The 27,059-nt window shown below is 56.3% G+C and overlaps 1 protein-coding gene across 11 annotated transcripts in view; it reads left to right on the top strand.

Moving 5' to 3' along the window:
* TNS1 (tensin 1) overlaps positions 1-25,015 on the top strand; it is a 158,641-nt gene extending 133,626 nt beyond the window's left edge. For all 11 annotated transcript variants that reach the window (XM_037029103.1, XM_037029102.1, XM_037029109.1 and 8 more), the window contains 11 exons: positions 5,503-5,701; positions 9,009-10,075; positions 12,848-12,934; positions 13,702-13,833; positions 14,223-14,315; positions 15,044-15,121; positions 16,953-17,024; positions 17,257-17,425; positions 18,082-18,150; positions 18,573-18,605; positions 20,461-25,015. In XM_037029103.1, coding sequence (XP_036884998.1) covers positions 5,503-5,701; positions 9,009-10,075; positions 12,848-12,934; positions 13,702-13,833; positions 14,223-14,315; positions 15,044-15,121; positions 16,953-17,024; positions 17,257-17,425; positions 18,082-18,150; positions 18,573-18,605; positions 20,461-20,605 — 2,144 coding nt within the window. In that variant the 3' untranslated portion in view covers positions 20,606-25,015. The remainder of the gene's footprint in view (positions 1-5,502; positions 5,702-9,008; positions 10,076-12,847; positions 12,935-13,701; positions 13,834-14,222; positions 14,316-15,043; positions 15,122-16,952; positions 17,025-17,256; positions 17,426-18,081; positions 18,151-18,572; positions 18,606-20,460) is intronic.
* Positions 25,016-27,059: the final 2,044 nt, after the last annotated feature.

The following is a 27,059-nucleotide window of genomic DNA, read 5'->3' as shown; positions in this document are numbered from 1 at the left end:
AGCCAGCATTCGTTCATGTCTCTCAGATGCTCACCCACATTCTCCTCGTGGTTGCTGACTTCATCAGATGGGTGGGACCTCAAACTCTCCCCAGGGGGAAGGTCAGAGGTAGATTTTCCCATAGGCTGACAGGCCCTGGCTGTTGCCCACTTTGGGGTGACACTTCAGAGGAGCGAGCACCCTCAGGCCTGAGCTGGGGCCTGCCCGTTGTACCGTGCTTGTCTCAGCCTACCGGGCCCGAGTCCTGCCACCCACCTCCAACTGCTGCCCTTCAGCTGCAGTTTAGGAGGGGTGGGTCCTGAAGGATCAGCTCCACCACACCCACCCTTTTCACAGCTGTGGCACTGAGGTCATGTTTGGAGGGTGAGGGTGGGGGCATCTGCCCAGGGTCACAGTTAGGGAGCTGCAGGGCTGGGAGTGGAATTATCCCCTTTCTCCTAGTCAAGAGGCTGGTTCAAAGCCCTCCTCCTGCACTGAGGCACCGAGGCACCGAGGCACCGAGGCACTGTGCCCTGGAATTCCAGCATGGGGGTTGGAACTGCTGTTGTGGCCTGGGGAGCGGGGCGTGTTGGGGGCAGGGAGCTAGGCTGTGGGAAGCCCGTTTCATTTTCCCTGACTCATGTGCTACCCCCTAGTTAGACTAAAGCACATTCTTTGCTGACCCTCTGAAGCTCTGCTTTCTTTCCCTGCTGACACTTTGATGGAAAATTAAAAAAAAAAAAATGCCTGTGAGGAAAAATGGTCAGAGGTGGAATTCCTCAGCCAGGGGGAAAGAAAACTTTAGGGGACTCTGCCCTGTTCAAGGCACCCTGCTAATGCTTTGTATTACCCTGTGCTCTCATTCATTGTTTCACTTGGTTGATACCTGTTCCTTGTGCCTACTGTGCGACAGGCGCTGGGCCAGGCCCTGGGGATGTCATGTTGAGCAGGTCCGTGGTTCCGAATCATGTGGAGCACGGACAGGAGTCAGGGTTAAATGACCACTCAGAATTACATAGTGAGATAAGGGCTCTGAAGGGAAGGGATGCAGTTTTTTCGGGCCTTACGGTAAAGACCCTGACCTTGGCTGAAGAAGTGAGTGATGACAGTGAGTGACATTAACTTGGTGGAACTGGCATGGGAGGACAGCATTCTACACAGAGGAAAAAGGCATGTGCAAAGGCCCTGGGGTGGGAGTCAGTAGCATTTTTTCCCCCTAGGAACTGCAGAGTCAGTGAGGCCAAGAGCAGAAGGGAGCTGGATGCTGGAAGCAGGGGACCTAAGGGGGCGTGTGGTGCAGAGTGAGGTTCAACAGGCAGGGCAGGACCATGTGGGGTCGTTGTCACATCTCATCTGCTAGTCACAGAAGCACTAAGGAGAAGGTGCTAGGAACCCTGTTTCACAGAAGAGGTGATGCTTAGGGATATTAAGTGACTGAGGTGCACACAGTCATCAGGGGCGCAGCTGAGACCCTATACCTGGATCAGCAGGTGGAGTCTGCCCCTTTCCCTGTGACTGCACTGGGTACACCTCTGAATGCAAAGAGGGACTTCATCGGGCGTGGGGCCTGGGGACTCTGGGCCATGAAGGAGGGAGAGGAAGAAGCCTGCAGCAGTAAAGACGTGAGCCTGACATACCTGCCCAGTGCTTCAGGGTGGAAGGGGAACGGGGCGTCCAGGCTGGATTCTGTTTGTCCAGAGGATTAGATGGGGCCGGTTTGGCAGAAAGGTAGACACACCGGACTAGAAATGACCCCTCCTCAGATTCTTCCTGCTCTGAGATCCTTGGTGATGGGTGCACTGTGGCATCTGGGGTTTTAGGGCAGTGTTGTGCCATGTAGATTTACTGAGCACCTACCATGTGCCAGGCTCTGCTCTGGGCACTGAAGGTATAAGGACAAGGGAGACAGCCTGGTGAGGACAGAGATACCAAGAGACCTTCCAGCACAAGGTAGGATGCCGAGCAGGGTAGGGACAGGGTGAGGCGCAGCCCAGAGGAGGGGCATGTGGCCCAATTGAAAAAATCTGGCGTTCCGGCTTCGGAGCTCCTGGACTGGGACTTGGGGTTCTCTTTACTTTCTCCCTCTCCTCCATCCGCATGGCTTCCTTTAGTTGGAGTGGGCGAGCCCCTTCTCTCCAAGCAAAGAGCCTCTTCGGGGAGGCAGAAAATGCACTTTAGGGTGTGGGTGAAGCGGCAACAGTGCCCCCAGCCTGGTGGGGCCAAGACACTCTCTGGCCTGCTGGCAGCCACCGTCAGCCACTTGGAATGGGTTTGGGCTCCAGGAATGTTCCACATGAAGCACCTTTCCTGGCCCCACCTCTCCCCCGCCCACCCCACCCCCCAGCGCCCAACCCTGTTGCCTCTGGGTGCAGCTGCCCCACGATTGGAGGAGAGGAGGGAAAGGCAGGAGAGGGTGGAGGGAGGCAGCCGCAGGCCAGCAGTGGCATAGGCAGGCAGCCTTGCAGGGCTGCTTGTAAACAGCTAATTGGAATCAGCAAGAAAGAATTAGAAGGAACTTCCCATCTCTTATCACTTGATCCTGGCTGGGCAGGTGGGTATTCTCATTCCCATTTTACAGATGAGAAGACTGAGTCCCAGAAAGGTTCTGTAGCCTGTCCCAGGTGCCCATCCATCAAGTGAAGGAGGGGAGCCCACAGTTGTACATTGTACGGAGGCAGGGGGAGGGGGAGGAATAGACAGGAAAAGGAGGCATTTTCAATATAGAAATCCGAGTTTGAAAACTTGGAAAGACTGAGTTTTGGGCTCAAAAGCTTGGTTTTGAGTAGTTCTGGAGATGGACTCAGAAAATCAGATAGCTTCCCACAGTCCCTCCCGCTCTGGGTACACTCAGCAGAGACTGAGTGAAGGGGCTTCGCTCGTCTCTTCCTGGAGCAGGAGGACGTGGCTGGTGGGGGAAGAGCTCGGACTTCAGAGGCCTTCCCTGAGGGTTTTAGCTGGACTTTCTGCGGGCAGCAAGAATCCCCAGGAATGAGGAAAATGAGTGTGTGCCTCTTAGGTCTCAGCTCTGACGCACCTCTGTGTGGGTGGAGCTGAAGGGTAAAGATCACACATCTCTAGTTTGCAGGACAGACACGTAGTATCTAGGACCTGTGAGATGCCCGGCGCTGCACAAGGGGGCGGAGCGATCCCCCCATCTCTGGGTGGGAGAGAAGGGGTGCCAAGTGTTGTGGGGACCCTGGTGAAGCTGAGAGCCTGAAAGTGTTCAGGAGATTTTTCAGAGAGAGTGACTCCAGGTAGTGGGGGATGGGCTGAGAGGGCGTGCCTTGGGTCTCTACCGTTTCTGTGGGTGTGAGGTCCCCTACTGCCACGCTGGGTAACTCCAGGACCCCAGCCAACCTCCTGCAAGGTTAGAGGCACTGAAATTGTCCGCTCCCCAATTTTCAGGTGGCCATATGTGCAGTGGGCCAGAGAGCAGGCTCTGGGCCAGACTACCTGGTTCCCTAGGCTGCCACTTGGTACTGTGTGACCCAGGCAGGACACTTACATTCTCCAAATCCTACTTTCTTTGTACAACAGTGTGCTATTTTTAGCATTAGTAATAGCTCTGTGGAGTGGGCTCTTCTCCAGGTGATGGGCTGGGGTTCTGGGCGGCAGCCAGCTCTGGGTGCCCCTGTGAGGCTGTGGCTCCGCTCTGGCCACCCTGAGCCAGCATTGAGAATCAGGAGACTGTGGCACTAGGATCCATGTCCGCTGTGTGTTCTGGGACAAACCGCTCCACCTCTCTGGGGTGAGGAGATAGGTGAGATCTGTGGTCATCAAACTTGGTCAAATCCTGTCCCTCGCATATTTTTGTAGAAACAGACATGCTCACCCCTTTAGGGACTGCTGCCTCTGGCTGCCCTCACACCGCTATAGCAGAACGGGTGGTTGTCCCAGACACTGGCCGACCCACCAAGGCTAAGATATTTACTCTCAGGTCCTTTGCAAGAAAGTGTGCCTGCCCTGGGTCAGAGGATCCTTGTAGCATCTCCTGGTTCCAATAAGACCGTGGGCACAGGTGGCAAAGAAACAGTGCCTTTGGAATGATGTGGGCTAGGACTTCTGTGAGGTGGGTGGGTGGCCTGGGCTGGGTGAGGGGGCTCTTGAGGACGCCTTGATGGCCTCTGCCCATTTAGACTCCAGCTGTGGGTGCCGAGGTGGCTGGTTCTGTATCGCCCTTTACCCTGTACCTGGAATAGTTTGCTCGGAGCTGTCCCTTTGCAGACATCCTGCCCCGCCCCTACCCACCGGCACTGCTGTTGTTTGGAGGGAACTCTGGGTGGAAACTAGGACAGGCTGGTGGCCTCTGGCTGGAGCTGTGCGCAGACTCCCAGACCTCTGTGAAGGGCCTGCTCTGAAGGGCCATCCTCAGGCCTCGGCCTGGGTGCAGGATGCCAGGCCTCTAGGCCACTTTAGGAGCCATGCCAAGAGGCTGTGCCCCTGACACCATGGTGGTGGGGCTTCTTCCAAAGCAGGGTCTTCTTTGGACCGAGGGGATGGGGCCTGTTTGCAGACTCAGTGACCAGCACAGTCCTGGCCAGCAGTGAGTCCAGGAGCCTGGCCTGCCTGGCGCCTCACAGGGCCACCCGTGTCCCAGGCTGGCTTCAGCAGATGCCCTCATTTCGGGCAGAGTGTGGCTGTGCTCGGCCACGCCCCTCCTGGGGGAGACAGGATTGGTGCCAGGTTTGGAGGTGGCGGGAGCGTCAGCCATCCCTCATCATGTCCCTTGAGAAGCCCAGGGCATCCTGCTGCTCCCCTCCCCCCAGTTTGGATCGAGTTGGTTTGGGGGAGCTGGACAAGCACTGGCCAGGCCTCTGGTCATTTCACTCCCCAGGCCTCAGTGTCCTCATCCGTGTGGTGGCCTTTCTGCCACCTGTCCCTTCCGCCCCCATTCCCCTTAGGATGTTTTGAACACCAAGTGGGGATAATGGTGTCAGTCTCCAGAGGAATGCTAAGTGTGTCAGGCAAGGAGGTGGGTGTGTCTTGGCATAAAGGGGCTGGGAGTGACTTACTGGCACAGGCCTGCTGCTGGCCGGCTCGCCTGCTTCTGGGTCCTGGGTGTGAGGTGAAGCTCGTGCGAACTCTGGTGTTGTCCTGAGACAGGGGCAAGGGTGGCTGGAGCTCTACATCCACACTCCAGTGCTGCCTGTGCGTCCTAGAAGGGCCTGCGGGGCTGGGGAGGCAGGGACATCAAAGAAAAGCAGCTGTAGGGGATGCCAGCTACGGAGGGGCATCCTTGCTCTGAGAGGGAAGATTCTGCCGTGGCTGAGTTTACAGGCAGAACTGGGGTCTGTTTCTGGGAGGCTTCTCTGAGCGAAGCCATGGGGAAAGGTTCTGTGCGGTTCCCAGAGCTTCTCCAAGATGCTGGGTGGAGGGGTGGGCCTGGGCAGGCAGGAGCCCCAGAAGTGCCCTTTGTGTGCTTGGCTGTCCTTTTGGGGCTGTCCCCCGCAGCTGGACTCTGGAGAGGATCCTCATTTCATCCTATAATTCTGTGCTAAGTCTCTGTCTCCTGGCCCCTTCTAGAGCCTCGGAGCTACGTCGAGTCGGTGGTGAGGACGGCAGTGGCTGGGCCTCGAACTCAGGACCCTGAGTCTAAGAGCTTCAGCGCCCCAGCTGCCCACGCCTATAGCCACGACACACCTGTGAGGAACGGGACTCTGGGCGGCTCCTTTGTCTCTCCTAGCCCCCTCTCCACCAGCAGCCCCATCCTCAGTGCTGACAGGTGAGTGTGGGAGAGGAGCCAGGCCTGGGACAGCATGGGTGAGGCCCCATGGATCCGCTCAGGGTGTGGGCAGGCAGAAATGAGGCCCAGATTGCTGCCCCTAGGAAACCAGCTCATCAGACGCTTTGAGACAGCAAGCGTCCCCTGAGTGCCACAGTCCGTGAGAGCTCTAATCCCTGGGCTGAATTCAATTCCACCATCTAGAACTGCTGGAAGGAGTGGGGGTGGGTAGGTGGGGGATACGAAGGTGAACCTGAAGCCTCCTTCTCCCAAAGTTAGACTCTACATCAGTGATCGCTAGTAGTAAGTGCTTCCTCTGCACCAGGGACTTTGCTAAATGCTTCCTGTGATTATTTTATTTACCCTCACGGCAATCCTATGAGGTAAGTACTTTCGTCATCCCCACTTTCCAGAAGTGGAAACTGAGGCACAGAGTGGTGAAGTAGCTTGCTCACAGTCCTGCAGCTAAACAGTAGCAGAAACAGGTTTCAGACCAAAAGTGTCTGGTGGGAGCCCCCCCCGCCCCCGCCTCCTTTCCTCCAGGCCTGGGTTACGGTGCATGGCACAGGATGAGTCAGATGTACCCAAAGCAGACGTGTCAGTTAAATTCTTGGAGCTCAGAGCAGGGGGCTGCGATTTCTGGCTAGAGATGCAGGGAGGATTTCTGGGGGCTGCAGGTGTTTGCGGTGAGGCCAGGAGGTTGAACATAGTGTTGAAAGGTGAGGCAGGAGGAAGAGGGCTTTCTAGAAGGACAGTGTAGCCAGGACAGAGGGCTGGGGGCTGTGGATGGCCGAGGGCTCAAAGCTGCAGGTGAGGAGGGTCGAGGTGGGGAGTGAGGAGAGATGTCTTTGTGGACATGTGGCTGTCATTCTGACGGGGTCAGACAGGGGAAAACCTGGAACCGGGCAGGGGAGGGGTCTGAAGGGGGGGCCCCTGTATTTGGGGTGCAGGGAGAAGCTGCTGGGCTCAGGGTGGGCTTTATGATAGGGAGAGGGAAGACGACATAGGGAGGCAGCTGCAGGTCAGCCCAGGCAGGGTGCAGGGTGGCAGGCGTGGGAGAGGAACTGGCCCCCACCAGACCTGTCCCCCAGGAGCGGGGACTCTGCTGTTGACTGCCCCACCCCACGTTCACTCCCCACCACATCCTGGGATCCCCAGGCACTGAAACTGCTCCAGCTACCTCCTCACATTTCCACCGGCCTCTGGTGGGCCGGAATCCTCCACTGGCCCGATACAGTGTGCCCCTCCCAGGGCAGGGCAGGCGGCTAGGGGAGCAGAGGCAGTTTTGCCCGAATTCTAAGAATTCTGGCTCCTCAAGCGCAGCATGGACCCCAGCCCACCCTGCCCCCCTCCCAGTCTCCTGATGGAGCAGACAGCTCCATATCTGGGGAGGTCTGCCTTCGGGCAGAGGGTGTGTCTGTCTAAGAAAAGGGGGTCTTCCGCACCTGCCAGCCCCCGGTGTTCAGAGAGCCTGGACATTAGGAAGTTTACACTGCTTCTCACTCACACCCTCCAGCTATGGTCTTAGCTCTTCCCAGGGTTTAGGAAGCTAGCATTTCTCCTCTGGGATTAATCTCACAGAACTCCATTTCGGTGTCCCCCACCCACCCTGCCCCACTCAGCCTGACACGTCCTCCCATTCCTCCGAATACAGGTTATTTCTCGCAGGAAGTGGATGTTCTGCCTCTGACCCCTTCTGTGGCGTGAGGCAGACTTTGTCCTGGCCTGGCCCCTGACTTCTCCCTGCCTTTGGCTCTTGCATGATCTCCCCCCCACCCCCCACGCATCACCCAAGGGACCCGAACTTATCCAACCCAGGCTTGAGAATCCTTCCAGTCTCCAGCTTCAGGCTTCGGCCCATCTTCTTGTGTAAGGAGCCACCCCGCCCCTCGGGGCCCCTGGTGCAGAGCTTCCTTGCCACCACCCTGCAGCTGCAGCTCATGCGAGGTCCCTGCCAACCTTTGTCTCTCCTGCCATGTCATCGAGGGATAGAAGTTTGTGTCTGGAAAGAATCAGGGTCATCTAACCCAGCCCCTTCATTTTTTTTTCCACATGTGAAAACTAACAGCTGAATCCGGGTTTCCCAACTCACAGGCCATTGCATTCTACTTCTCTGTGGACTTGTACTTGCCTTCAGAGTAGAACCTTTGATTTTGGTTATTCCCCTGTGTACAGTCTCCTCTGAACTGGATTTCCTCCGTCTGAGAATTGGGTTTGACTTCTGAGCCCATCTAATCTAACCTTCCATTGGAGGATAGTCCCTTCACAGCATTCAGGTCAAGAGATCAGTCAGCCTCTGCTTAAATGCTCCTAGTGATGGGAATCTCATTACTGTGCAAGGCAGCTTGCTCCATTAGTAGCCAGATCCAATGGCTGGAAAGCAGACTTTTTAAGGAGCTGAGATCCCCTATGAGACTTCCTTGTCTTTGCTTTTTAGAGCAACCCAGGAATGAAAGCCCAATTCTAACACTCTCGACATTTAAAGATAATGGTGGCACACCTGGGGAGACTGAATCAAAGTGGGGATACTTCCAGGACAAACAGGATCCAGGTGGCTTGAACCCCTCTCCGGGGTTCAGTGATCCTGGTGTTGACAAGAGGACAGCCGCCTTCAGTTTCTTTCTTTTTATTTTATTGAATTTATTGGGGTGACATTGGTTACTTGTATAGGTTTCAGGTATTCAGTTCTGTAACACGTCAACTGTATATTGTGCTGTGTGTCCACCACTCCAAGTCAAGTCTCCTTCCATCTCTATTCATCCCCCCTGTACCCTCTTCTACCTCCCCCACGCCCCATTTCCCTCTGGGGATCACCATACTGTTGTCTGTGTGAGTTTTTTTCTCCTTCATCCCCTCCCCCTTTTTGCCCGCCCCCCAACCCCCTCCCCTCTGACAGCTGTCAGTTTGTCCTCTGCACCTGTGACTCTGTTCCTACCTGATCTGTTCACTTATTTTGCTCATTAGATTCTGTCATCTTCCGTCTCAATGAGAGCTCCTCACTCTGACCAGTGGCACTGCAGCCACAGTAGTACAGAGGGGAGGACACGTGCTTCGGGGTCAGGCACAGCCAGACCCGAAACCCTGGTCTTTTAGGAGCCATGCGATGGCCGTCCTATTGTTAACCCCCCTGAGCCTCAGTTTCTTCTTCGGGCGGTTCCACAGGGTGACGTAAAAACCCTGATATTCCCGTGCGTGCGAGTAGAACTTACTGTTGTTACTAGTGGTGGGAGGGAGGTCTGAGTGTTCACTGAAAGCCTGTTCTTCATTAAAACCGTCTGCTGACATGATCTGCCCTTTCTCTCTCTAGCACTTCGGTGGGGAGTTTCCCGTCAGGGGAGAGCAGTGACCAGGGCCCCCGGACACCCACCCAACCTCTGCTGGATTCTGGCTTCCGCTCTGGCAGCCTGGGCCAGCCCAGCCCTTCAGCTCAGAGAAGCTACCAGAGTTCTTCTCCTCTTCCAGCCGTGGGCAGCAGCTACAGCAGCCCCGACCCCTCGCTCCAGCAGTTCAGCTCCCCAGAAAGCCAGACCCGGTCTCAGTTCACTGTAGCCGCTGTACACACGGTCCCTGGGAGCCCTCAGACACGCCACAGGACAGTGGGCACCAACACTCCTCCCAGTCCTGGCTTTGGCCGCCGAGCTGTCAACCCTGGCATGGCTGCCCCCAGCAGCCCTAGTTTGAGCCACCGCCAGGTGATGGGCCCGCCAGGAACTGGTTTCCATGGTAATGCTGCCTCTAGTCCCCAGAGCAGTGCAGCAACCACTCCAGGAAGCCCCAACCTGGGGCGGCACCCTGGGGCCCATCAGGTTTCAGGCCTCCATGGCAGTGTGGCCACCACTCCAGGGAGCCCCAGCCTGGGCCGGCACCCTGGAGCCCACCAGGGCAACTTGGCCTCCAATATCCATGGCAACACAGTAGCCAGCCCCGGAAGCCCCAGCCTGGGCCGTCACCTCGGAGGGCCTGGATCTGTGGTTCCTGGCAGCCCCAGCTTGGACCGGCACGTGGCCTATGGCGGCTACTCCACCCCCGAGGACCGAAGACCAACGCTGTCCCGGCAGAGCAGCGCCTCTGGCTACCAGGCTCCTTCCACACCCTCCTTCCCTGTGTCCCCTGCCTACTACCCTGGCCTGAGCAGCCCCACCACCTCCCCGTCACCGGATTCGGCAGCCTTCCGGCAAGGGAGTCCAACACCAGCCTTGCCAGAGAAGTGGAGGATGTCCATGGGAGACCGAGCGGGCAGCCTCCCCAACTACGCCACCGTCAATGGAAAGGTGTCCTCCTCGCCTGTCACCAGTGGCATGTCCAGTCCCAGTGGCGGCAGCACTGTCTCCTTCTCACACACTCTGCCCGACTTCTCCAAGTACTCCATGCCAGGTGGGCCTCTTCTTCACTCCCTGTCTCCTGCTGACAGATGACGCCCGCCACTTAGGGTGTCTGTCCTGCTCTCTGGTCTGGCATCCTCTTGGCAGACGGCTGTGGGCGGATGGCTTACACGTGGGCCTCAGACGCCTCATGTGCGTGAAGGGAGCTGGAGGCGGCCTCCGTAAACGCGCGACGGTGGTGGTGGCGGCTGCGGGTGCTGCCGCTGCTGCTGACAGTGAACATAGGACTAAGGACAGTGTTAGTGAGTGTTCTGGTGGTCACCGCCACTGCCGCTTGCTGAGCACGTGCTGTGTGCCCGGCTCTGAGCTACGTCGTATCTCATTCGTCCTCCCAGCTGCCTGTGAGGAAGCAGGCTTGGAGGGCTCAGCCATTCGTCCAGGGCCAGACAGTTCATAAATGGCAGAGCCAGGCTCCCAAGCCAGGCCCATGCTACCCCAAAACTAGTTCTCTTAAAGTATCATGGGAGCTGTTTTATCGCGTTTCCCTCGCTTGAGGGGTGTGGTGATGTAGCATACCTGTGACAATCTGCCATCCAAACCCGGGCCTCCATTCCTTTGCCAGGCCTTTGTTCTCACCTTTTGATCCCTGCTGTGCACACACGGCGCACAGATCTGGCTGCCAGATGTGATATGGGACAAGGCCAAGGGTTGGGCATTTCACCGGGGTCTAGTTTCTACCAACTTGGCTTCACAGAGGCCCTTGCAGGTTCACACACTGAATTCTTCACTCATCAGCAGAACTTGGCCTCTTTGCTTCCACTTTGAGGGCTCGTTATCCAAACACAAAGGTCAAGGCCTCAGCTGATCGGCCGCTTCTCATCCAGACCTGGAATCTGCCTGTGTGCAGAGGGGCCCTGAGGACTGTGAGGCATTCTAGGAAGGCTGAGGAAGCCTTGGGCAGCCTGGAATGGGTCCCAGCTGCCCAGATTCCCAGTGTGTCGCTACGAGGTCCGGCCAAGCCAGGACACTGACGGTGACCCTACACACCCCTGCTTCCTGCTGCCCACCAGACATCTGGTTCCCAGCCCCTCTCTTCAGAGGATGCAGAATTTCTAGTAGTTGGGACATTTCCTGTTTCCCACCATCTCCCCTGCTTAAAATAGCCATCATAGTCAACACAGGAAGGCACATGAGGCTGCAGCAGCCTCTGACAGCTCATTAGATGGGCCCAGCATCAATGGGGCCGGGCCTTCAGAGCAGAGAGAGGCAGCTTGCACAGTCACACGGCCCAGCTGCCTAGCCTAGGGGCCCTCCTCAGTGCACGGCTGCCAGGGAAAGGGGCTGGCCTGGCCCCTCCCGGTCCTCCAGAGACGGACCCCGGAAACCTAGCAGAGTTTAAGTGGCATGTTGGAATGGACTAAGTCTTGGACACACAACCCGACCCCTGTCTGGTCTGGATGCTCCGGGCTTTACAAAATCATCGGTGCAGACTGCCTCCAGTCCCCTCTCTCAGGAAGGGAGCGGAAACCAGCACAACTAGAGCATTCCTTTTTCCCCCTTTGTTTTCTTTTGTGCCAGAGGATGAAGGAAGAGGTTAGGGAGCGAGGGGCACACATCCTAATGCCTGGCCAGGAAGCTGTGGTGTAGCCGGCGCTGAAATGGCTGCAGTGTCTTCTCACCTGGGAAGGTCTTCCAGAAGCTGTTCAATTAACCATAGAAAGGTTCGCCCCGTGGGCTCAGACAGGTCACCTACCTCCTCTGAACTTCACGTTCCTCATGTGTGAAGTTAAGTGGTTGGACCAGATACTCTCAGAGGTCCTTCCAGAACCTAACGTTGAAATCATCCCAGGTCTGCAGAGGGTCTGGCAGGGCAGAGCATCTACCAGAGATGTAGGGCATGGGACATGCACGGGATGGCTTCCAAGTTTGAGGCCAAGCCTCCCCTCCTGGTCCTAGAGCAGGAGTGACTTTTTTGCCCTGTGTGATCCAGAACCCAGGATTTCCACACGGGGAGTGAAGAGGTGGTTGGGGGGAGGCGCTGGAATGAGCTGCGTCTTCCTGTCCTGATCTTCAAGGTCATTCTGATCAGGTTGGGAGGAAGGGGCCAGAGGCGGGTGTCTTACTTAGCCTGCGGGAGAAGCTGCAGGAAGGGTTTGGTCTGGATCTTCCAGAGCAAGAGGGATCCGGGCTGGGGCAGGGCTTTCGTCGGCTCAGTGTGAGTGCTGTGCTGGCTGTTGGACCAAGAGCAGGTCTGTGACACACCATGGCTGGCGGCTGGCGGGAAGGATGACAAAGCTGCTCAAAGTCCCTTTTAGCCACACTCTGATGATGTTTGAGGACACTAACTTTCTGGGTTAGTTTCCTAGGACAGCATAACAAAGTACTGCAAACCTGGTGGCTGAACACAGCAGAATTTATCCTTTCGAGGTAGTAGAGGCCAGAAGTCCAAAGTCAAGGTGCTGGCAGAGCCGGCTCCTTCCGTAGGCTCCGAGGGAGAGTCTCTTCCAGGCCCTTCTCCCAGGCCCTTGTTGGCAGCGCTTGGTGTCTCTTGGCTGTAGACACGTCTCTCCAATCTTCACCTCCAAGTTCACATGACACGCTCTCCTTGTTCTCTCTGTCTCTCCCTTCTCTTATAAGGACACTGGTCGTATTGGATTGGGGCCCATTCTAATCCTGCATGACCTCATCTTAATTAGATCACATCTGCAAAGACTCTATTTCCAAATAAGGTCACATTCACAGGTACTGGGGGTGAGAACCCCTGTATTTCTTGGGGTGGAGGAACATAATTTAACCCATAACACTTTGTTTTCTCCTGATTTAGACAACAGCCCCGAGACCCGGGCTAAAGTGAAATTTGTCCAGGACACTTCCAAGTATTGGTACAAGCCCGAGATCTCCAGGGAGCAGGGTGAGTGCTGGGGGGCCCTGGAGTGTGTCCGAGGTCACAGCTGGCTGCTGCCCACCGGGCCTTCCCTGGGCAAGAAATTTAAGTAGACTCCTTCCTCCTGAAGCAGTACGTGGTGGTCACAGAGAGGGGCTGGGATCAAGGTCAGGCAGGAGAGCAGTCCCTGTGGTGGGGGGCAGGGGTGGGGCAGAGCAGGGCATGTAGATGCTCCTTTGAAGGATCCTTAAAACCAGCCAAGTTTTGGTTTCCTGGGCAGAGTACAAGTCTGGCCGAGATAATAGGAAACTTCAGCTCCCCGTCTGCATGATGTGGGAGACCGTTGTGTACTTGATAGATAAAACAGACTTGGGATCATGGGGGTGGGGATGAGACCGCCTGAGGCCCCCAGGGAGAGGCTGTGTGGAGACAGGACAGGGTGCCAGTGACCGCAGCCCCCAGTCACATCAGACTGCTGACCGTGTTTGTAACTACAGTGCCATGGAACACAACCACAGCTACTCGTTGGTGTACTGTCTGTGGCTGCTTGTGTGTTGCAGCGGCTGAGCTGAGTCGTTGCGGTAGAGACCACACGACCTGCAAAGCCTGACGTATTTACCTCTGGCTATTTACAGAGCAAGGTGGCTGACTCTAGTGTAGAAAGACCCTGGGGCGCTGGAGTTCTCCCTCTCCCGCCACCTAAGAAAGAATGAGGTTCGAGAGGCCCAATGAGAGGTCAGGAGGGCCAGCGCCATCACTTCCTTATTTCCCCTTCTCTCCTCCTCCCCTTCCAGCCATCGCACTCCTGAAGGACCAGGAGCCGGGGGCCTTCATCATCCGTGACAGTCACTCCTTCCGAGGAGCCTATGGGCTGGCCATGAAGGTGTCTTCTCCCCCTCCGACCATCATGCAGCAGAACAAAAAGGGTAACCCTGTCTCTTTGAGCCGGGCCTCAGGACTAGTCTCTCCAAACCCTAAGGTGCCAGAGGGGCCTGGGTGCTCGGCAGGCAGGTCTCTGATTCCCACGGGAGCTCGTTCCTGCTCATCAGACTCTTCGGCAGAGGGAGAGTCTTGGGCTTGGGAGTGGCGGGGCTCAGAGAATTGGGAGGCCAGATCATCGGGACCCTGTGGTTGTGTTTCCTGCAGGGGTGGGAAGAGTCGTGGTCTCTTCATCCTGGGGTTCTGGCCGTATTGTCTGTGTGGCATTTCCTCGAGTCAGAGCCCCGCACACGGGGGAGGGTATGATGCCGTGTCGGGGGTGGAGGGCGGACACCATGAGAAATGACCCATCCTTATTTCTTTCTTTTCACCCCAGGGGACATGACCCATGAGCTGGTGAGACATTTCCTGATAGAGACCGGCCCCAGGGGCGTCAAGCTCAAGGGGTGCCCCAATGAGCCAAACTTCGGTGAGATTTCTTCCCCCCCGACTTCTTTTTCCACAGTCCACCTGCAGGGTCTCAGGCTTGTCCCAGGTTCCCCCGCCTCAGGTTCTGCCAGTCCCCCTTGCGGTAGACATAGCAGAGAAACGGGCAGTGGCTGGCTCTCTGCCTCCGTGCTATAGCCCCTTCCCGCTGCCCAAATCCGCTTTGTATTCGTCCTGTCCCCAACTGAGGCTTGTAATCGTTGTAATCTGATTAACAGCTGTAACAACCTTGTTGACCACCGCCTGTGTGAAAGTCACTGTCTAGGTCCCTTATATTACTCCTGGTGTCATGACAGTCCTGCCTGGTATGTGCTGTTGTCTCACATTACAGAGGAGGAAGTGGAGGTTCACAGAAGTTAGGCTTATTCCAGAACACATAGCTAATAAGTGACCTCACTGGGATTTGAACCCACCATCCTGAGAGGGGCGCCAGCAGTTGGCGGGGCTTGGGAGAGCTGCTGGGAGTAACTTTTGAGAAAGGAAAGCTGTTAGGTGACCTATGACTAGCAGGGTGAACCTTTGGAATCTTCTCCCTTGGGTCTTGCTGACAAAGAGAGAGTGGATTTTCAGTTTTGTTGGTGGGGTGAGGGAGAATGAAGAAGTTGAAGACTGTGGCTAGCAAGCTGGTGTGGGTGGGCTTCCTCAGTGCGCCCCCTCCCCACTCCGACTTCCAGCAAAGCTGCCCCTGACATGCCGTCTCCCTCCCTGCAGGGTCTCTCTCTGCCCTGGTCTACCAGCACTCCATCATCCCATTGGCTCTGCCCTGCAAGCTGGTCATTCCAAACCGAGGTAGGAACCCGGCGCTCCTTCCTCTCCCAGCGCACCCTCCAATGGGCCTCCTTCATGTCGCAGCCCAGCCAGCGCTCCAGTACTTGGGCCGGGGTGGGAGGGCATGGGTCGTCTGCCAATCTGGGGAATCTGGGGAAACCACTCTCCTTTCCTTCTATTAAAAAAAGGAGGAAAGGTTTATTAAAAAGCTTAACTCTGAGAACATACATAATTGAGTTGCCAGATTGTTCTGGAAAATTCTCTGGAGCCCCAAAGAAATCCAGATTGGATTCTCAGAATAAGCCTCATCCCAGAAGAGGCTCTAGAAGGCAGAGACAGTTGTGGGGAGGACCATGTCCAGAGGATGAGATGGGTGTCCTTGGGCAGGGCTGAGGGGAGGGGGAGGAGGAGGGGAAGGCAGCGTTAGGTCATGGGAGGGTCCACGATGAGATGCAAGGTTGGTCTGAATGGAGAGGAGAGAGTGTGTGGGAGGGATCTCTTGTAGGAGAGGGGGCAGGGCTGTGCATGGTGTAGGAAGGAAAGGGGATGGTCAGATATCCCTCAAGTTTCTAGTGTGGGTGGCTGTCCGGATGGTTTCTGACTGAGGGGACACTGAGCTGATAGGGAAGAACAAGCCCTCTTTTGATTGTGTGAAGTTTGAATGGAACCCAAGAGCCACAGGACATAGAAGATGAGAACCTGAATGATGAAGGAGATTTCAGCTTCTCTCAGAGGTGTCCCAGCCTTGGAGGATGACAGATGGACCCCAAAGCTCTTCACAGCATAGCTTCTATTACAGCAGGGGCTTCTATTCCCCAGCCCCCAAGTACACAGGGCCCACAACAGAGGATTTACTTGGCCATGAACTTGAGGTCTAGAAACTGGGAGCTGAGTGAGGTACCTTCTCCCTACCCTCTGTGTTCAGTAGTAGGACATTCAGAAGTGCCCCTGGGACTTTCTCCTCTCTTTCTCTGTCTCTGTCTTGAAGTTCCTGGGGTTTTGCCTGCGCAGAAAACTTCCAATATTATTCGATAGTTTCTATGTATCCAGTTCAATTCATTGAATTATTAATGATAATCGACTGCCGTTATTAGCTTAAAAGTTCAAATACAACTTAAATAGCATTATTAACCATACAATTTAGACACTAATTAAATTGTATTTCTACAGAATTTGCCAAAGTAATTCAGCAATGATAAAATAGATATTTACATTGTCTAAACTAGTAGACCTCAAAGTATGATCCCGAGACCAGCAGCATCAGCACCTCCGAGAGCTCGGTAGTAATGTAAATATTCTCCAAGCCCACCTGATCAGGCTCTCGGGGGCGGGGCCTCAGCAATCTGTATTTTAACAAGCCTGCACACCAAAGTCTGGAAAGTGCAGGTGCAAACGATACTCGATTCTTTTTAATACTGACGTTATAATTGTGCCGCACTAACGGTTTAACGAATGGGGGCACGTATTGAGGTACACAGATATCAGTGCCGAAGAGCGCCACCAGCTGCCACTTGAAGGTATGCTTTGTGCCAAGCCCCAGGCCGACACTGCACATGGGGCGTCTCAGAAACCCGATGGCATGCGTCTTTCACCACCATGTCCCTTTGTAGACAGACAGTGTGTGCTGGGCTGAGGGTCTGCACTCAGCTCTGCTGGACTCCAGAGCTCTCAGCCAGGGAACAATTACCGAACGTTCCAACTGGACACACACGTACCGACGGCCAGGGCCTGATACGGAAAGCAGTATCCATTGCACAAATTGTTTTCAAAGCTCGCTTTAGGCCCAGCCAGACATGGGCTTCTTTCCAGTTCTAGAGTTTTAATTACTGGCTGAATTAAATTTTTGTCTCAGACCCTACAGATGAATCGAAAAATAGCTCGGGCCCTGCCAACTCAACCACTGACCTGCTGAAGCAAGGGGCAGGTGAGTGGCTTGCTCCAGACTGGATCCCAGCCCAGGCCCGGCCTCCTTTCTGCCCCGTCACCTCCTGTGGGTGCAGACTGGACATCACCCTCGGCCTCAGAAGTCATCTGCACCACATTTCTGGGTGCAGGTGCTTGGGCCTGAGGTTGGCCAGAAATTTTCTGCTACCTTTTTCCTGAAGAGAGGGCCTGGGGACCATCCCCATGACTTCTCTTGGGTGGGTTTCTTCCAGCCTGCAACGTGCTCTTCGTCAACTCTGTGGACATGGAGTCACTCACTGGGCCGCAGGCCATCTCCAAAGCCATTTCTGAGACACTGGCTGCTGACCCCACGCCAGCTGCCACCATCGTTCACTTCAAAGTTTCTGCCCAGGGAATTACACTGACTGACAACCAGAGAAAGTAAGACTCTCTGCCCACTTCTGTGTCGGGCTGTCCTCCTGTGACCCATCTGTCCTTCCACTGACCCCCCCACTTACCATTGACTCATCCCTTGTACCCGTCTGTCTCCCATCCATCCTCCGTCTGCCTGGCCACCCATCCATCCAGCAATCCACCCATCCTCTTGCTCGCCCACTTACCAGTTGATTCAGCCATCTGCATCCATTCAACCCCCATCTCTACTGCCCCCGCTTACCTTCCCCCATTGGTCTCCACTTACCTGCCCATCCATCTACCCATTTTTCCATCTTTCTACAAGTATGCCCGCATTGGGTATACAGCCGCAAATGCAACCGTCAAAAGCACCTGCTTTCTAGAGCAGAACCTTCCCCTCGTGTTCTCTCTAACATGTTCCCCCAGCCCTTTCCTTCCTCCTCCTGGGTCTCCCCATTTCTCATCCCTCAGTGCCAGCTGCTTCCTTCTTTCCCTAACCCCTAGCATTTGAGAGGCGCTTCTATAGCACATCGTGCAGTGCTTATGTCCCCGGTGTGAGCAGCTCAGGCTGTCTTGGTCACACGGGAGAGGCTGTGCTGACCTATGACGGCCACAGAGGGTGGGGAGGTGGCCTGACCTGGCACTTTGGCACTCATCCTGTTTATCTGATGTCTGTGCCGCAGGCTCTTCTTCAGACGACACTACCCTCTCAACACCGTCACCTTCTGTGACCTGGATCCACAGGACAGAAAGTGAGTCTCTTGTCGACACCTTCCCTCCCAGCCAGCTCTGGAACACGGATGTCTGTGTGTGTGCATGAATGTGTGCTTGTGTATGTGTGTGTGTGTGTGTTTGGTTCAGTTGGAAGATCTGCTTGTGTCTGAGGGAGTGTAATTGTCCAGGGCATTTTTTGAGTGTTTCCCATGATACATTTGGAGACCCTCCCAGGAAGTCAAAAGCCCGCTTTCACGGCCTTTGTCTTGTCTTTGACCTTGAATCTTCATCTCTTCTCCACCTTGGGGAAAGCTCCCTGGGAGGTGGGCCATAGTCCTCTTTATCTGAATGCTCCCAATTGTAGGAGGCTCCTCCGCCTTCCTCCAGAGGGTTTGGGCACAGGGCCGAGCCCTGGGGGGAAGGTGGAGTGGTTCACGCTGTGCCGTCTTTCTCCCCACAGGTGGATGAAGACAGAGGGAGGAGCCCCTGCCAAGTAAGTGTGGCCTCTCACCCACCCCAGCTGGTTGTGCTCTTTGGGGTGGGCTCGGGGTGGGGGGGCAGGGGCATGTTGAGGCCAGTGAGGCCACCTCAGTCAAGAGGGAATGGAACCCCCCAGCAGTCCATCAGCATGATGAACAGTGGGTGTCCAGAGGGGCCGTATGGGATAGAGGACCCCTCAAATTGCCCCGGGTCATGTGAAGAGTTAGCAGCCTGGCTGAAAGGAGGACCCGGGTGTCCATCCATCTCAAAGCTTGTCTCACACTTGGCTCAGCCTTCTCCTGGGCTCACAGTGGTCATTAGGGGTCTCCATGTCCCTGCCACCAGCCAGGAGGCTAGAGTTTTGTGTTTGAAGAGGCTCCTGCTCGCTGACCGTTGGGCCCTGTTTGGAGGAGAGGGGTCAGGGACAGAAGTGGGCTGGTCCCAGGCCTGAAAAATCATTCTCCTCACTCAGGAATGGGTCTTGCACTGAGCTTCCAGCTGACCTGGCCTTGCTGGGCAGGGCGCAGGCATGGGAGAGCCCAGCTCCGTGGCTGGGGGTGGGCCTAGGGTGAGGCATGTAAATGCCCAAGGCCCCGAGTGTAAGGGGTGTTTCTCCCTGCCTTAGGGGGCTGAGGTTTCTTGCTTGGATCCACTTCCCTAAGCAGAGGAAGGAATTGCTGAATTGGCCCTGGAGGCCTTGGAGCTGAAATAAACATCAGGGGAGGGAGGCGGGGGACTCCCCATCCTGGCAGAGCCTGGCAGCTGGGGCTGGTGTTCCATCGTGCCCGCAGCTCAGAGCCACTCCCTCCCAGAGCCCTGAGCAGCCCAGCGAGCCTGGAAAGGGGATTCGGGGGTGGGGCATGGACCCAGGCTTTTCCCGTTCTTGGGTGGACCATTCCCTCAGACCTCTGGCCCAGTGGTTCCCAGCCCCTGAAGCAGCTGTAGGAAGGAAGCCGCTGCTGTAGGAAGGCGCACGTGCACACACATGCATGTATGTGTACATGCATGTGTGTGCACAGTTGCAAGCTGGACCCAACTTTTCTAATTTTAGCTGTTGTGGTCCAGCCCGAGGGAGAGGGGTTTCCATCGGAATCTCCAGCTGTCCCCATTTTCCCGTCTCGCTCTAATTAGCAACGTGTGGCCTGGGAGGGGACCTGAGCTCACATTCTGTTCTCTGCTCTCATATTTTTAACTCTGTTTTGCACAGAGAGAATGCCAGCTCACTCCAGCCTTGGCTCATGGAGTGGGGGCTGGGGGAACAGCTGTGGGGGCTCCCTCCCCCTCCCATTCCCTGGAGCCTGGGAGAAATGTGTGTATGTGTCAGTGTGTGTGGGGGTGTGTGGTGTGGGCAGGGCAGCGACCCCTGTCCTTTGGTCTCCCCGACCTCCTGGCATGTGCGGAGGACCAGCCCTTTGGTGGTTAGAGGCGTTTTACTCTGTGCTTACGGGTCGTGTGTAAGAACACCTGGGTTGGGGTGGGGCTGAGATGGACTGGGAGAAGCTCAGCCAGGAATGTCCCCATTTGATTTGGGGTCTCATCTCCGCCTCTACCTTCCGTCCAGTCTTGTCATCTTGTCAGTTGCCTGCAACGGCTCTTCCCCCTCCCCCGTGCTTCTCCCCTCCCCGCAGAAGGGGAATTTTTGCCTACCCCCAAACAGGTGACACTGTCATTTCTAGTGTCCCTTGACTTTCTTGTCAGTGGAAGAGAGAGAGGATTCTCTCTTACGTCCCCTGCCTGCCCTCCCCCGGTGCCCATGCCCAGGAGGTGTGGAGCCACGGGGGACAGAGATTGACCTGAAGATACGTTTGCTCATTTGGGTGGCCTGGGGCTCTCCCCTCACACCCGTCACCCTTCTCCTGCCCCTGCAGGCTCTTTGGCTTTGTGGCCCGGAAGCAGGGCAGCACCACGGACAACGCCTGCCACCTCTTTGCTGAGCTTGACCCCAACCAGCCTGCCTCTGCCATTGTCAACTTTGTCTCCAAGGTCATGCTGAGTGCCGGCCAGAAGAGATGAACTCACCCCGTGCCTGGGCCGGGGCAGCGGGGATGGGTGTGGTGGGGGAGGGGACCCATGAATTCTGACCACCTTTGAATCCCGAGGGAGGACTTTGGGCCAATTTTGGAGAAGGAGAGAAGAAAGTGTGACGTGGGGAGAGGGAAGTGAATTGCAGAGGGGAGGGGGAGAGAGGGAGAGAAAGAGAAAAGGACGGAGGAGGAGAACTCGATTCCCGTGGGTGGGTGGATGCTGTGCAACCCCGAAGCCTTCAAAACTGACCAGGTCCACCTAACGCCCCCTCCCCCCCCAGAGGATGGAGCCCCTCCAAGGAGGCAGAGCTGACCTCCTTGGGGGGTCCACACTTTGGGGAGAAATGGACAAGTGTCCCTCTAGCCCAACTGCTTTGCAAGGAGAAATCAAGTCGAGAGAATCTTTTTCTGGCCACCTCTAGGGCACATCACCAGACTAAAAAGAGCCAGCATGGGGCATCGAGTGGCAGATCGTTTGCTTTTGGAAGTATCTCAGACCCTGGGCACCTAAGGTCTCTGCTCTGCCTCCAGTGTATAGTTTGGGGGGGGTGTGTGGGGTTGTGTATATGTCGGCACCCACATCCTCGCACGCTGAGTTATGTTTGCCTCTGCTAGAATTACAAACAGATGTCCTTGCCCAGGTTCCTTGTGTTTGCACACACGTGCACACTGTCCAAAGAAGGTCAGAGCCGTGACAACACAGCATCAGGGAGGGGATGGCAGCCTTCTCCCCAGGAGCACCCAGGAATGTGGATAACAGGCTCTCTCTTGGTCCCTACGCCTGCACTCCAGTGACCCTGAGTGCCTTTCCCTGGACCAAGAACCCAGCAGGAGTGGGGCCTGCCACCCTGCAGCGTGACCCCTTTCTGCCCCTACCGGGAGGCGGGACGTTAATTCAAGGAGGTGGAGGCATGCATTTCCATGGCCTGGTCAGGTTGGTGGGGGATCCTCCGACTTCTAGGCCTGTTTCCCAAATTGTTTGGCCCAGCAGGGAGGTGGGCAGGTCGCTCCTGCCAGCGCCCAGCCCTCAGCCCCTTCCTGGGTTTCGAGCCCACACCAGCCTTATCTCAGACTTGCTTTACCTGCATGATGTCTTTTCGAGTGCTGGGGATTGAGCCTTCCTGCTCTGCCCTGCCCTGTTCTGCCCTACAGGGTCCCTGTGTTGGGCTCATCCTGGGCAACCTGCTTCCAAGAGCCCTGTCCAGCCAGGCCCAGGGAAGATGCCTGTAGTCCTTGCCCTGGCCTCCGCAAGCTGGCCTCCGCAAGCTTTTGCTGGGCTGTCCAGGGTGACTCAGCAGAGCTCTGGGGGCTGCTGCCTGTGCACCACGTGGCCTGTGTACATCACTGGAGCCTTATTCTCCCCTTTCTGCCTTGGATTCCCCAGCAAAGCCAAACTGCCTGTGAGCAGAGGGCACAAGGCTGCATTAGGCCAGAGGGCCTAGAGTTCATCTGGGCCATGGTGAAACCCCCAACCTCCACCCAAAGACTCTAAGCTGAAATGGAAAATTCACCAAGACTCCATGCTTGAGGGGCTTCTTAAGCCTCTGAGGGTCCCCTAGAGAGAGGCGTTGTACTGATATATAAATATATATAATATATATGTGAGACATACTGACAGAACCTGTAAGCTAATAAAATATAAGAAAAGGTTAAAAAAAAGAGTAGGTAAATTGACAAGAAGTATTTATTGTTTTCCCACATTGCTTTATTGCCTCCTTGGGCATAAACCAGTTCCCATCCTTCTTCCTGTTTGTAAGTGAAGCCTGAAATGTTGGGGCCTTTGCCCTTGGGGTGATCAGGGGTCCCCTTGCCCCACCTTGGCCTTCCCTAGGCTCTGCCTGGGGCTCGGTGGGGAGGGATGTTCCATCCTCTGCAGCCCCCTTATTTTCTGGCAGGCCCAGGCCTCGGCCCTCAGGTCCTGAGATGAGCCCATTCACCACGGTTCAAGTGAGCGTGTGAGCCAGTGGGGCACGTGGGTGAGTGTGCAGGTGTGGGTAACGTGTGCGTCTTTTGTATTTCTCCTCCAAGAAGCTGCATCTGTGTGGACACACTGTTTCAGGGAGTTGGAAAGGAGAGTGTCTGAAGAAGGTGGCCAGCAGCCCCTGGCTTCCCGAAAGCTGAACCCTTGTGCTTGGTGGCCAAGGTTCCTCCAAAGTGCGCTTCCTTCGGAGGCCTTCAGGCCAGATGCTGGGATTTCCCTCTCCTCGTTCCCCACTGGCCCCAAGTCTCTTCCCAGGCTGGAGGTGTCCTGCCCCCTCCTTTGTCAAGATCTCCATCTGCCCTGCCCCGCCCCACCCGGACAGCCCTGGGGCGTCCTCTCCACACTCAGGCTGGCAGGCGTGTCAGACCATTGTCTGCACCCAGGCCCAGGGTCCACCTTCTCACGAGCTTTCCCACTGACCACCACCGCCCACCTCGCAGGCATGGCCAGCCCACCCCACTCAGCCCCGGGGGCTGCTGGGAAGCTAATCAACACACTCCCTGTGAGGGAGTCGGTTTCCCAGAGTTTGGCCTTTGCAGAAGAAGGGTGGGGAAGGGCGCCCCCGGCTCCACAGTGGCCGGGAAGACGCTCTAGTGCCCCATCTCACAGTCAGGCCCGTGCACCCACGCACACGTGCACGCACATGTACACGCACACCCCCCACAGCACTGCAGTGTATTCTTGCCAAAGATGTCCTTTGAAAGAAAGCACTTTTAATAATTATTGTTCTTATCATGTAAATGTTTATCCTTTTCTCTCTCCTCCCTCCCTCAACGTATTTGCTGTTTATTGTTGAGTCTGTCTGTCGGCCAGGAGAGTACTGTCTGGTCTTGAGAATAGCCTGGGGACTGGGTGCTGGGAGAGGCGTGGTCAGCTGGTGGCCGCTCCGGGCCCAGCCTGCTTCTAGCTGTCCAGCCAGGCCCCGAGGCAGGCCTGGCCCCGTGATGGCCCCGTGGCTCTTCCCAGGTGGAACAAGAGGGGAGCACTGGGCATGGGAGCAGTGGAGAGGTGACCCCAGAGGGGACATGGGGGGAGGTGAGTGGTTTGAGCAAGCTCCAAGGGTGACTGGAACCCCCTCCCCTGAGGCCATGGTGTCTGGCTCCCTCATCTAGCCAAGTGTTTGAGGGACGTCACGTCCTAGGTTTGGGAAAGGCCTTCTGACCTCGGTCCTCACGGAAGCTTTTCCTGCAGTGGTTCCTAGGGCTCGTGGACTTCCAGGATCCCTTCTCCACTGGGTTGTGAGGGGTCCCTGGGCGTGTCAGGCTCTGGCAGGACAGAGGGTGCTGGTGGCTGTGTAACCGTAAGTGGAGGCAGCTGGCTGGACAAGTGATCCTTCGGTAAAGGGGCTCCCGGGGGGGAGGTGACCAGGACGTCCTTCCGCCCTCCCCTCATGGGCACGAGCAGACATTGGCTGGCTCCTCACGTCGTGCAGGGGTGCGGAGGGGTCTGCAGGTGGAGCAGCACCTGAGCCCTGGACGGGCACCAGCACCCTGCCTCCCGGGGCTTCTGCCCGTCTTCGCTTTTTCCCAGATGGGGAGAGCAAGTGGGCCAATGGCCTGTCCAGAGGCGGTCTCCTGCCCCTGCCCCTCCCCCTTCCTTGCTTGGGGTCCTTGAAGAGGTCAGCAGCAGAGCCCTGGGGCCATTCCTCACCCAGGTCCAGGCCCCGGGGTCCCAGGCTGGAGGCTCCTGGCCGGTGGTAACATGGGACGTGTGTGCGTGTGCGTGCAAGTGTGGATGTCCGTGTGTGCGTATTTTGCTTGTATCTCTAGGGAAATGAGGGGTTGGGTTGGAGGTGGGCAAGGGGAGGACGTCACCTTGAATACCATCCCACGAGGAAGGAATCAGGAGGCAGGGCCTGTGGGGCGCCCACTGGAGGAATCTCAGCACTGCCGATGGGGTGAGGCTCTGCTGTCCTCACACATTCCAAGTGCTGGAGTACCTCTAGCAGCTGCGGGATTGTGGAGGGATGTCCCAAGTGTGTTTTCTAATCAGTGTCAAGCAGTTCGAGCCTCTCCTGTGTCCGTGTGTGGTTTGTGTGTGTGTGTGTGAGAAGCACATCTGTGTCTGCATGCTGTGTTTCCCCACTCCTCCCTCCGACATGTCACTCAAAACAAGCGTGGGAAGTTCCTACTGCCCCTCCCCCACCCCACCCCGCCCCTGCCTCCCAGCCCTCTGCAGGAAAAACAGAATAGCCCAGCCTCCTCCCATCCCCTGATTGTGTTTATATAGGTGGAAATATACTTTCTGTTTTCTATCATTGTGCCTATAACCTCCGCCACCTTGTATAAACCCTGGTGTATGCTACTCACTCCGGATACGAATGTATTGTACACTGATGCTGCCCTGCTCCTGGACAGCTGCTTCGTTTCTTTGCGACCCATTGTATGGCTTTATAAATGATAAAGTGAAAGAAAAATCACGCTGTTGTCTAGCTGCGTTGTTTTGGGACGGGGTCTGCCAGGTCTCTGAGGGGCAAAACTGGCCTCACCCAAGCTCTGGCTACCTGGCTTCAGGGGCGTCCTGCGGGACGGTTCGCCCTAGGTCCTCCCAGCAGTTTCCGACCACCAAGTCTTGTTCTGATTACTGCAAGGGTTTCATCGGGACTCTTCCCGCTAGAAGAGAAACTCAACTCAAACTGGCTTAAGAAAATAAAAAGGAACTTATTGGTCCATGTGACCAAGAAGTCCAGGCACAGCTGGACCCGAGGCCTCAGTTGGCAGAGTCAGGAGATTGTCTCCACCACCTGGCTTTGAGTTGGCTTAGTTTGCAGGCAGGTTCCATCCTGGTGCTCCTGGGCAAGTCCTTTGCAGTTTGGAAAGTTTGGAGTGGCACCCACTGAGGCCTGCCTAGCACAGCACAGGGTGCCCTGGCAGATTGGAAACACTCGCGCCACACGGCTCTAGTTCCCCATCGAGCTTGTGGTGCCACCAGGGGGTGGTGGGGAGGCTGATCTGAGTGGCGGTGTGCTGAGAGCGCTGCGTGCTGAGAGCGCCACGTGCGGCCGGCAGCCGTGAGAGCCATGGGCGGCCTCCCGGACCTGCCTGGGACTGCATCACACTCAGACACCATCGAGCTCTTGTTTGTGCGGGCGCCGTCTATCCACACCTACCATGTTCCAGATGGAAACTGAGAACGTTTGAAAGTGTTTACCAGTTCACTCCCATGGCAATATCAAGCTCACTGCATGTTAACATGAATCGAAATTTTATGGAAAATGCTATTTTCTAAAACAATAAAGACTGGGTGAGAAGAGTCACACTGTTCGGCCTTTTTGGAAAGGCTCACTCAGGCCTGGCTTGACAGAAGACAGCTGGGCTCTTCTGCTGGTGTCTGCATTCACTGTGACCTGCTCTCGCACACTGGGGCCTCTGGAAAACTGCACACACTCAGAAATGAGAGTGAGGTGAACAAACGAGAGCTTAGTGTTATTAGGAGAATAGTTTGGACCTCACACAACCCCTGAAAGGGGCTCCGAGACCCCTGGGTCCCAGACTGTACTCTGAGAACTGCTGCGAGGGACACAAAGACCAGGATGCACAGTCCCTGCCTGCACTGGAGGAGGGCCATGTATTGCGAGCCTTCTATGTGCTAGGCATTGTCATATGTCATCTTCCCAATAAACCCATGAGGTAAGTGGTACTAGGCCCAGGGGATAAATAGGAACCGAGGCCGTGAGAGGTCCCATCGCTTCTGTTGGGCAGAACTGGTGCTTATCCCTGCAGGTAACAGACCTGCTGAGTGCCAAGACTTCGCCGAGCACATCCAGGTGTTTTCTCACGCGGACCCAGCGAGATAAGGGCTGTCCTTGTTTTCTCGTTTTATGGAGAAAGAAACAGGTTCCTTCAGGGAGGCTCAGAGACTGTTCAGAATCGCAAAGCTGGAGAGGAAGCCACAGAGCCAGGCCAGGAACCCGGGCAAGCGGACCTCACGCCTTGCCCTCTGCTCTCGGGGTCTGCATCCCAGGACTCTGAAGGGGGCAGGGCAGACAGGAGAGAAAACTGACGGCCGGTCAGACAGGGTGGTCGGGAGTTGGGCAGTCAGGCTGCCTCCCTGGGGAGTGGGCCAGGGCTGCTGCGGTGTGACGGGGAGGTCGCCCTCTGATGCCACCCAGATGTGGAGTGATGTGGATACCTTGGCTGGGGCTGGTGCAGGGGACATGAGAGGGACAGGCTCCAGTTTGGGAGCTAGGCAGATCCAGCCTGGCTTTGAGGACATTAAACAGCGAGGCAGAGAGGGGACACCTTCCGAGGCCTCCCTCATCTTGGGGCCTGTGCTGCTGACGGTGCTGGAGTCTCTGCAGCCTGGGGCTGGCTGGGTCAAGGGGGGCGGGGGCAAGGCCTGGCCCTGGCGAGCAGGGTCTCTGGCTGCAGCAGGTACTTGGGATATGAGCAGAGACCAGCCTCAGAAGAGGCAGGAACACCAGCTGAGGTGAGGGCAGAAGGGGCAGAGGAATGGGGTTGGG

This window comes from Sturnira hondurensis, unplaced genomic scaffold (assembly GCF_014824575.4).
Source record: "Sturnira hondurensis isolate 20B ecotype Veracruz unplaced genomic scaffold, ASM1482457v3 Scaffold0020237, whole genome shotgun sequence".
NCBI lineage: Eukaryota > Metazoa > Chordata > Mammalia > Chiroptera > Phyllostomidae > Sturnira > Sturnira hondurensis.
The sequence above is the reverse complement of the archived record's forward strand: the minus strand, read 5'-3'. Positions and strand labels throughout refer to the sequence as shown.